The 11,844-nt window shown below is 28.8% G+C and overlaps 1 protein-coding gene across 8 annotated transcripts; it reads right to left on the reverse strand.

Annotated features, from left to right (window-relative positions):
* Window positions 1–122: 122 nt before the first annotated feature.
* On the reverse strand, window positions 123–10,956 carry LOC130897997 (dnaJ homolog subfamily B member 6-B). 8 transcript variants are annotated; one of them, XM_057807011.1, is made up of 7 exons: window positions 10,891–10,956; window positions 9,540–9,648; window positions 8,261–8,370; window positions 3,922–4,029; window positions 2,623–2,799; window positions 2,256–2,514; window positions 123–1,248 (listed from the first exon to the last, which is right to left on the reverse strand). In XM_057807011.1, the coding sequence occupies exons 2-7, from the start codon at window positions 9,602–9,604 to the stop codon at window positions 1,149–1,151; spliced, it is 819 nt and encodes a 272-aa protein (XP_057662994.1). In that variant the 5' UTR covers window positions 9,605–9,648; window positions 10,891–10,956; the 3' UTR covers window positions 123–1,148. The 8 variants fall into 8 exon arrangements, with proteins under 8 accessions (XP_057662994.1, XP_057662993.1, XP_057662991.1 ...); XM_057807010.1 differs by having other exon boundaries at window positions 10,681–10,956; XM_057807008.1 differs by lacking the exon at window positions 10,891–10,956 and adding an exon at window positions 10,215–10,364.
* Between the last annotated feature and the right edge of the window lie 888 nt (window positions 10,957–11,844).

The following is an 11,844-nucleotide window of genomic DNA, read 5'->3' on the forward strand; positions in this document are numbered from 1 at the left end:
AACGACAACACGAATAACAATTACATTCGAACTACTGTAGTTCTCAAGTAACGTATTTTGGCGCGCTTGTATTTATTTATTTAGTTTAAGGATATAGTAGGAGGAAAATAAACAATACAATAGATGAGTAATATTTTATTATAACTATATAATAAAATAAAATTTAGAATGACAAATTTACAAGTTAATTGGGAGTTGTAATTTAACAACATATCCTTAAAATTAATTATAATTACAGTCAATTCACTGCTGAAGCCAATGTAGTGAGGTTACAATAGAGGTTTACTGAAATTCACTTCATAATCTTTACCCTTAATATTTTATATTTTTGTTTTTAATAAATAAAGAAAAAATTAACGCACAAATTAATGTCATTAACGGAATGGAACTGAAAAAAAAATGATTTATTCGGTAAAATATAAAGAGATAAAGACCAAGCATTATTAATATATTAATTTGTTAGTGAATATCAGCAAAGCCTGGTTTTAAATCGGATCAGTGCTTTGTCACAAATATTTTTTATTTAAACGATGACATATACACTAAACTACCGAAATGTCAAGAAATTGTAAAATGGAGTAACCGAAGACAGTGACAACTTTTTATTTCGACTAGGTTCATTTGTACCGGATATAAGGGAAAGAAAAAGACCAACTCAACGTCTCGATCTGTCCACTAGAATTTCTTGATGTACATCTAGAAGTATTTTGAAATTTGACAACGATTAAATCTTCTAAGTACAGTGGAAGCTCGTTTATCTGTGTTTAATAGATTTTATTCGAACTACAGATACCAAAAATTAAACTAAATGATACATATGTTCAATTCTTCATCATTGTTGGTTTTATTAGATGATTTTTAGTCTGGTTAATCAAGTCTCCACTGTAATACCAAAAAAAATCCAAGGTGTGTGTGCAAATTTGTTTCGAATCAGAATATGGTTATTACGAACAACTTAAACTAATTGTACACCTTGACACATCTATATTTTCCAAAAAAAGAACAATTAACACGACTTTACCGCGACATAGGATTACACTAGCGTTGAGCTTCAATGGGAATAATATTTATATGTCCTATTGAAAAAGTTGTGTAAGTACTACAATTAGGCTAAAGTGGAAAAAAAATAATTATTCAAAATTAATTATTTAACTGTAAGTTATACTTTGAGAAACCCCGTTGACAGTCTTTGATTTCAGCACGTCGTTTTCGAATGATAATACGGTTTCTTTGCCATTTTCGTAGATCCTGAAAGAAGTTATTCGATAAAAAAAATTTAGACACAAGAGCAACAGTCTACAGTGAAAATTTAATTACATAAGTCTGTCTGATATACAGTAGCATTCCATTTATATAATTATAATGAATATTTTCATCCTATCAAGCTAAATGCAAGGTTTCATAAGGGTTTCAAATAAATTAATTTTAAATATTTATTAGGTCAGATTAAAATATTCGAAGACTCGAATCCTCTCAGATCAATTGCAGCATTTCTCTTGCGAACAGCTGTTTAAGTACATTTTATTCTCCAGAAAGAGTTAGCACTTGCTAAATATGGTGATTAAGTCACATTTCTACTTCTATATCACTCATATTTCTTATAAACAGTCATCAAAGTTGCTACTACTACTAATTTAACAATTGGAGAACTTCTTTGGCACTTTTTTCAACTTTAACGAAGCTTATTGTTCAAGATTCATGATTCCCTACAGACAATTTTATTAAAAGTCCGCCGTTCTTAAAAATGGGGTCAGGTGTGACCAAAAGCATTTATGGAGAGCCTTTTTTATGATAGCATTCATTGTTAGACTTTCATGGTAGTTATGGTGTCAAACAATCCCACACAAAGATTGTAATAGCAAACTGACAAAAGTCTTATTTGATTTTTATTTATTTTTACCTGTCTAAACACATGAGGACATAAGACACAATAGATGAAATAGATACAGTATCAGTAATCACCTCAAAAAAATTATTTACTACATTTTTTTGATAATACCTCGTATAAACAGTTAGGAAATGATTTATTTTTTTACGAAAATGAAAATATGAGTAACAGAATTGTGAGAACAACAACAGCTTCAAGAATTCATTCACAATTGAACCAAATAACCTCATCAATTTAGATATTGAGTTGTGTCAAAAGCCTTTTTTAAGTCAACACAAGAAATAGTACATTTGCAAACTGGAAAAAGATCCTTTATACCGAAGAATCAAAATAAATTAAAAAAAATCAATTTACAGAAGCCACTTACTTTTTTGTTGTAATTTTCTTTCCGTTGACGAATCTCGTAGAAGTTGAGGTCCTTTTAACGTTAGCGTTACTCGGGGCGCCGTTAAACGAAGCGTTTATTGAACTAAATGATGTAAAACCACCCGTGTGAGGACCCGTATTGAAAAAATCGTCCATCAACCCTCCACCGATTTGTAAACCGAAAGGACTAAACATCGATGTGCTTAGGGCATTTTGAGGGTGAGAATGTCTGTGACGTCTTCTGTCTCTAGAATGAGGATCTACGACAAAGAAAATTTTAATAATTATATATATATATATATATATATATATATATATATATATATATATATATATATATATATAAAAAAAAGGAAATACGTTCTTACCTAATAGATCAAATACTGTGGCACCGAAAAATTCTCTGAACACATCTTCTGGATCTCTGAAAGTGAAGAATCCAAATCCTCCTAGATCGAAATCGTCTTCGTGTCTGCTCCTTCCGCGACTGCCTCCATTTATTAATCCTTCTTTACCGTATTCATCGTAAACGCGTCGCTTTTTCTCTAAAATAACAATTTTTCTTCAAATTTCCAATTTAATAAGAGAAATTACACAAAATATGGATAAACAGTGTTTTTTGATAAATATTAATGCACAGCTTTTCCAAACCTTGTTCTTTTCAACTATAAAAGAGTAGTAGAAAATTTCAGGTGTAACTTTTTCGCAAACTCGTACTTATTATGGATAAAACGTTTGTTTTATTAGAATTGAATCTATTTTCACTTTCCTCACACTTATAATCCATAATTTTATTTCTAGATTTATATTCACGTAACTTCTATTGGTTTTATTTTTTAGTAAGTTTATATTTTCCTTTCGAGTAAGAATATTTACTATTGAAAACCAGAGGAAAACTAATGTTCACTTCACTATCCATTTATCCCCAATTATATACAAGTAACGTTATTATAAAACCATAATCTGAATCTTCAATGTTTTTCATTAAATTTTTAGGTTAGAAAAATCGAACTGAATTTGAACGTAAAAAATGACTAGTTTTACAAATAACATTAAAATAATCAAGATTGTCAGTGTAGAGTTAGTATTAGTTATACATTCTTAAAATAATAAAAATATTTTAAGAGGTTGAGCTGAAGAATACGATCTTTTTTAACTAAGGACAGTTACACACGTTATATATAGTAATTGCCTTTCCGATCAAATATGAACAACAAGGATTATTTTATACGTATTTTAGTATATAACACTTAAAAATATTCATACTAGTAACCGATAATTAGGAATTAGTTCAGCGACACGCAGTCTGGAGGTAAAATAGAAGAAAATATCTGGAATGAAAATCATAACCTAATTTTTTACATTTAATTCTTGATGTGACTTGAACGAAATGGCGTTTCCATTTTTACCGCTGGATGGCGTGACGCGATCGCAATTTTCTATACAGGTTAATAAGTTAGTTTTTTAGTTATTCATTATTATTTGAAACAATTTTTATAAAAAAAACATACAAACTTAAATGAAAATTGTTCATTTGATATAATTGAATTGAATTTCAAATAATAATGAGCAAACGATCATCAGGAAATAAACACCAAAATCAAGAAAAAACAAAAGACTTGAAAAGAATAATGATATTAGTCACACAAAAAAAACGTAACATATACCAAAGTATCTCTGTGAAAAAGGATTGAAATCGAAATGGCTTCTGTAGGACCTTGATTTCGAAGGAGTTGATCGGCTGCTTCTATTGTCATATATTTTTCTTTTAGTATCTATAAAATACGAACAAGGCAAAATCTGAGAAAGAGCTATGTCAAAATATATTTAATATGATAATAAATTGTATAGTTATGCTATATTTATTTAATTTTTCATTGTTGACTTTTTAAATGATGCTCTAATTGAGATTTATTGAGATCTTTATGATGGAAAATAACTGTTTCACTAATTATATTGTATTAGTAATGGTAGGGGCGAGTGGTGATGATTTTAATTATCGATTTAAGAAAACTTTTTTTCGTTATTTCTTATATACTTTATACAGTAGAAAACAACCAAATGATAGCGAAATGTGGGTACTGTAAATATCTAGGAGTAATTTTTGACAAAAAGGGTCAGATAATACAGAAGAAAATGTTGAAGATACAGAGCTAAAACAATAATTAAATCACTGAATGGAATACTGAAATGGGAAAACAACGAAAAAGAATTTACATTGCAATGATTGGAAGTTTCTTGATATATGGATGGGGAACGTGGAGAATAAAAAAATTCTATAAATTTAAGTAAGAAATGAGAAAAATAATAGGCGATTTAACTTTTCAAAAACCAAAAGCACCTAAATAAATATTTTTCTTATATTGATATCAACCAGCAAGTGCCTCCAAGTTTTCTTATTGAAGGACGTCCTCATTGCTAATATAGACGACCCAAAAATATCAAGTTTTCTTAGAAAATAAAAGCAGATTTGAATTGTTTTAACAAACTCTTTTTCTAAATTATGTTTTATAATTTATATTCAATAAAGGTCATTACCCATATGAACTTTCTCAAGCATAATGTTTTGAAGAAATCAAAAGTTCACTGCTATACCGTAAATTTAATTTCAACAACTTTCATTTAATAACCACTTCCGTTCTCTCAAGCATAAAACCGCGATTATCGAATAAAATATTGACCTTCTCTCAGTGCCAGATTGATTATAAAACCATTGCTATTCCCTAATGTAAAAACAAATTATATATTTCAAGATTACGGTTAATAAAAAGTTTTGCTCCACTCACCCCGCATCGTTACATTTAGGCGGGAATTAATGCTTTTTGATTCTTAAAATTTTATTCTTTGTTAGTCAAAGGATGCAGGTTTCATTTTCATTTTTCCACCTATTGAATTATATAACTGTTCTATCAATTAGGTCTTGTAGTTCATATTCTACTCATCTTTAAAAACGATGTCTTCTGCATTCTGATTTTCGATATTTTAGTGCATAAAAAATTTTACTCCACTCACCCCACATCGATTACAAGGAACTACGATTGATAATTAAACCAAATATACTGTTATGTATTTTTAGGTTATGTTCGTAATTTTACCGTTTGTGCAGGTTTCATTTTCCACCTATTGAATTATTTAATTGTTGTGTCTATTAGGTCTTGTAGTTCATAATTTATTTTGTGGTGTTATTATTATAAAAACGATGTTACCTGCATTCTAAATTTCGAGATTACAGTGAATAAAAAGTTTTACTTCACTCACCCCGCATCGATTACAAGGAACTACGATTGATAATTAAACCAAATATACTGTTCTGTATTTTTAGGTTATGTTCCTAATTTTACCGTTTTGTTTTAAAAAGTTTTCGACAGTTTAAGACTTTTATACGTTTATATTTCTTTTTTTTTGTGATAAAGTTGAGAATTAATTGTTTTCATCCACTACAATACAATATCGTGAGACTCGTAGTGGAAGGTAGTTGTTTTGGATAATTTTTTTTTCAGTTACCTGCTTGACTTCATTGTGGGAAAAGGAAAGTAATTTTCTTCCTAAAGGACCTATGATTTTTATTTTATATATAATAATTATGTTAAAAGTTTGCTGGACTATAGAAAACTGTCGAAAATATTGAATCACAGTTTAAATTGAACAGAAAATAATTTGTAAGATGATTAATGAAATAAAATTAATAGATATACGTAAAGTAATTATTCTATTATGACACATCTTATAATTACTTTTCTTGAGAATTTCTTACACATTTGTTTATGTAATTTAAACGAATATTCTACGTAAAAACAATAAATAGCAATTATTTCGGTTTTTAGGGTTGACCTATATGCATTTATTCTATTTTACTAAATTTTTTTTGTATTTTGAGGGCAAAAACAAACTATGGAAAAAATTGAAGTTATGTTTAGGTCATATTCAACTAATTTGTAAGTGTTCTTCATTATATCAATGTAATTTGTGTTTATATTGTAAATATTTAGTTTAATTAATGTGGTGCGTTAATTTTTTCCAGGAGTTTAGTAATTAAGAAAAAAATAACTTTGTTGAAGAAATTGGAATATCGAGTAAGTAATTATTCGAAGTAAAATGCAATCTGGCAACGAAACGATCTTACATTAGAATATGCAGTTTATTTGACGTCAAACTAAAGCCATTTATCACCAAGAAACATTAAACATTAGCGAAATCATTTGTATTATTTTCCTAATTTAAGGAAATTAGAAATATTTACACCAACCTCTTTACAATATTTAAAACACGATTTTTATCATACAATTCAACGAATATTACCACTGCTGTTAAAAAAAAATAATAAAAAATTTGGTAATACAACTATTTAAAGCTTATGCACACCCTGGTGTGCGGAGAAATGGAACAGCAGATGAGTTAGCAAAAAATGATGTCACGAGTATGTTAATAGTCTCCCCAATTCCCAAACCGATGGTGTCATCAAAAGTATAATGGACAGAGGAGCTGGAATTAGCATTTTCAACTGATAACTGGAAACCACCAGCATGCGACACACCAAAACCCTTTTCAGAAGGTTACCTAACCTAACCTGAGCTGTTTACTTGGCCGAAATTTGGTAGAAAATCAGCTTATCCTATTTGGTACAATCAGTTTTTATTTTATTAATAACGACTAATATTTAATAACCACAAAACGTTTTTTTTTAATATGTCTTTGCTTTGTTTTTTCTCACTAATTATTTCTGAAACTCTTGTTAACTTTATTCCATTATTTTACTGATTGTACTCCTGATTCTTATAGTTATATTCCTTGCTTCCCCTTAGTATTCTCTCTATCACCTTGTTCCTTGTTTACTTTGTTTCATCCTTTCCCCTTTTTGCTTCCCAATATTCTTATCGTTTATCTGTATGTGTGTTTTCGATTCGTACTAGATAGTCCCACCAATCAAATTTTGTTTGTTCTGCTTGTTTTTCTACAACCGTGCCCCATATGTGCTTGCTCTACCCCTTCTTATATTATTTTTGCTTCCCACCATTCCATCTACCACCTTGTCTCATGATTGCTCTCGTTTAACCCTTTATTCTATTTTTACACTGCTCGTAATTCTGATTATGTTATCATTACATAATCCTGCTACAAACATCCCCCATACATGCTGGGTTTACTCTTTCTTTTATTCTTTTTGCTTCCCACCATTCCATCTGCTTTTCACCTATTCTAATACTCCTATTTTTGATTCTTCTTGTTAAATTCCTTGTTTAATTCCACTTTCCTCCCCCTTTTACTTAGTATTCGTCCTACCACCTTGTCTCTTGATTGCTTTGGTTTCTTTTCCTTTGATTTATTCTTTTTGTTTCCCATATTCTTTTTGTTTGTGTTTTCAATTCATACTAGATCAATTTCACTGTATTCGTTTTATTCTAATTCTTATTTCCTTTCGAAACCTTTTCTTTACGTTCCTTGTTTTATCTATTTTTCGTTCTATTAGTTCTAATTTTTCTTTTTAGTTGCATTAGTTTCAATAATATCAGCCTTTATCTGACATTTTTAAAATTTCCTCATGGGTTTCTTCCTGGTTACAACTTAATCCGAACTTTCGTATCGTACTAACTATAATTTCCACTATTTCTTCTCTGCTTTTACTTTTCGAGTCTTCTTTCTTTGATTTATTATCCTTCATCAGTTTGGCATCTATGATCTCCTTGTTTTTTAGGTGGACATCACAGCTCTATTAAGAATATTTGGATTTTCCTGTTCCACAAGATCTCTTCAGGTTCATTGCCATTCTTCTAATTCTAGATTTAGAGAAGTTTATTAAACTAGCACCCCGATTAGAGAACACACTTAACCGACCGTGGAGACAGGATTTGTTTTTGTTTTTCTTTCGGGGATTATTTCAATACAATTAAAGGAAAAAATTAGTAATAATTACCTCTAAGTACATTATTATATTATACTACAAAACTTAATAAAAGTTTTTTTTTATTTAAAAACTATTAGGAGCAAAAAAATATTGATTCTACTCACCATCAGATAATACTTCATAGGCTTCTGAAATTTCTTTAAATTTTTTGGTTGCTTCTTCAAGATTATCTGGATTTTTATCGGGATGCCATTTCAAAGCCAATTTCCTATATCTGTAACGGAATTATTTTAACCTCAACTTAATAAACTGATGACTAAAACAAGTATTGATTTAAGTTATCACATAATTTTCATCATTTATGTTTGAATTTCAATTTTATGGCTCACACATTGTGGAATATTATTTTAATGTTAACTATAATTAAAATTAAATTTAGATCCTTAAAATACCAAAGGAAGTTGATGAATTTGTTATAAAAACACTTTGGAAATGTAGATTTGAAACCCGTACTTCTGTAACAAACTGCATTTCGTTCAAATTTGTTGCATGACGAATAAAGTACTAGGTAACAAATAATAGAAGGACAAAACATAGTTAAATTAATAAAATCCCAAAGATTCTATAATAAAAAGAGTAAACAATTGAGACCAATGGAAAGTAGACCAATAGGATGATTAAGAATAAGGTGGAAGACCAAATTAGACAAAACATTACAACATTAAATATTCAAGACCCTAACACAACATCAACAATAGGAGATTGGTTAAAAATAATAAAAGAAGCTAAAAGCCATAAAAATAAACCTCAAGAAGTTATGTGGAATGATTTGCCACAATAGAAGGAACAAAGGGATCTAAGGAATGGCTCAATTGCCGTCAGAATAATAGATGAAGCTAAAAACCATACAGATTTATGAAAAGATGCAGAAAAAACACCATAAAAAGCAATGTGGAGGGATTTACCACGATAAAAGAATCAAAAAGCTCCAAGGAATGGATCAATTCCCCTCAAAATGTACCAGAATATAAAAGAAGCTGAAAGTCCCAAAAATTCGAACAATATGAGGCAAGAAGGCTACAAAAAGCTATGTGGAGGGATTTAACGCAATAAAAGAATCAAAAACTTCAATGAATGTATCTCGATTCCTCTGAGAATCTATCATGCTTGTACATGAATGTATGAAGAATAATTTAAGAATTATAAAACACCCTAAAAGAGATAGAGGTGAAAAAACTGTATTAAACTGTATCAAAAGTTAAAAATCAGTCAATTAAGTTCAATTCCAGAGTGACAAGCTAAGACTAATAACATATATAAAACTGTGTACAGGATATACTTAAAGGCATCGATCAATTTAACATAAATGTAGTAATAATGTTGGATTAATTCCTAAATGTTATTATTCTATAATTTCCTACAAATAAATGATATTTTACTCACGCTTTTTTAATTTCTGCTGTTGTAGCGGTTTTTAGCACCTCAAGGACTCTGTAATAGTCCACCATTTTGGTGCTACTAGTATCTTTAAGCCCCAGTTTTTTTTAACCAACTGAAATAAATAGAACAAATTGATCCTTTTTATATATTTATCAAAAAAACTATATTTTTGAATAATTAATTTTATGTAAATTATTCAAATTGTGATAAACTAACTATAATCAAAAAAACTAGTTTTTATATTGTAATAAACAAAAAAATATGGTTATCTCCTAAAGAAACAAATTCCACATCGAATTTTAAAATTTTTCTAACCAAAATTTAAATTATTACTTCAATGTATTATACAGCATGGGCATCAATCATAATGGCAACGAAATAAAACATAGACTAAGTAAAATAGTGTTGAGTATAAAAATATAACTTAGATACCTTCCTAACATGTAAACAAGTTTAATGCAGTAAATGTATCATAGAGAGAGAAAATATAAAATAATTCAATTTGTATGAGGGCGTGGAACTATGAAATGAAATTAAGCCTTAAGAGGAACCTATAGATAGTGAGATCAGACCCCACAGGTTGTTTCTTCAATACTGCACCAGGTTAGAAAAAAAAAAATGTTAAAAATTTAGAAAAATCGAAATGATACAAATGATCAATCAATATTTTACTATTACCTATTTAGTTGCATATTTTTGATGGTAAAAGATAAAAAATGGTATCTAGGTGTACATTATTAAATGATTAACTCCCACTTAGCACACTAAAGTAAGGTAACCCACTCGCAAAGTGTATTTTAATATTGAGTGGGCAGAGACACATCAATGTAGCCAGAATTTTACGTGAATTTTGGTAGATTTCTACCTCGTTTTTTCAAGGTCGGGTCATCGATTTTCGTAAATATGTCTAATTGTTTTAAATATGTGGAAATTAAAGAGGAAGGTTACAATAATACCATTATTTCGAATGGATTTGAACGAATTTCCAAGGCAAATCATGTGAATTTCTAAAGTGAAATTATTTTATATAGATATATATTTTCTATACGTTTCTAGCGAAGTGGGAGATTAATATTTTGTTTGTTACCCACTTAAGTGATTGTCGATAATTTGTGAACGTAAATTATATTATTCGAACACTCACCTCAAAACGAGAACAATAACAAATAAATTAAAACAGTTAACACTATTGTTTGATATCAACTTTTTCAGAAATTCATCGCATAAATATTAAAAGATAATCACTTAAGTTCGTAACACAACAGACACAAAATGTAATCGTTCGAAAGATAAATCGTATGAGTAATGATTATTAAAATTTCCACTAATATTAAAAAATTACAAAGTATTTTACTTGGAATTCTCCTCTACAAATTGCTATAAATTTCAGGTGTTCTGTCAAAACTGTCAATTGTGGATTACGGTTCCGTTGTGTTCCGTGAATTAATACAATTATCAAAAGCATCAGTGTTGCCGGCTCGTTTTTCAATATCGAAATATTCAGTTGTTTATTATATTAATAATATCAAAATATATACAAAATTATTGGAGCTGTTATAAAAAAAATTATTGTAACAAAATATTATGATCTTTCTCATATCAAGCATTCTAGCTAGGAAACAATTTTTTTTTATTATGGAATATTTCTGTATAGTCCAGATAATTTCTTACCATTGACAACATACGTAAATATTGAAACGTTCGTACAGTATTCCATTATATGAACCGCTTTCGAGAACCAATACCTACATCAAATACTTATATGGTCTACTTTTATTTAGATAATTCGATGAGTACATTTTGCGTAGGTGCGTTCTTTTGTCTAGATTTAACGGTAAATACAAAATTGTATGTATGAAAAATGAGTAATTTATATTTATTTGCAAAGAACAGTTAGCAATTCATGTAAAGTTAATAATTTTGTATGTCTACTTCGCAATGTTTTTTTTAAGTAGATATATTTAAAAAAACTTGTCAATATTATTTTTATATGATTTTTATGTTCAAGAAATTTAATATTCATAGAATCGTAATTAATGTAGTATTATTATAATAATCAAGACTACTAAACATTATGAAGGTTTGGTGCGATGTATAAGAACTTGAAATACCATAGAACGATTCTCACATAGACAATATAACTTTAGGAATAGATTGATTCTTCCCAGCTGTTTGATATAGTTTGAAGAAATCAAGATATTGAGAACATTTACTCTTTATATGTATTTGACTTTTATCATTGTCTATATAATATACTTTTTATTGGACAAAATATAATTTTGTTAACAACATAGCGCCGCGGTGTCAG

The sequence above is a fragment of the Diorhabda carinulata genome, chromosome 9 (assembly GCF_026250575.1).
Source record: "Diorhabda carinulata isolate Delta chromosome 9, icDioCari1.1, whole genome shotgun sequence".
NCBI lineage: Eukaryota > Metazoa > Arthropoda > Insecta > Coleoptera > Chrysomelidae > Diorhabda > Diorhabda carinulata.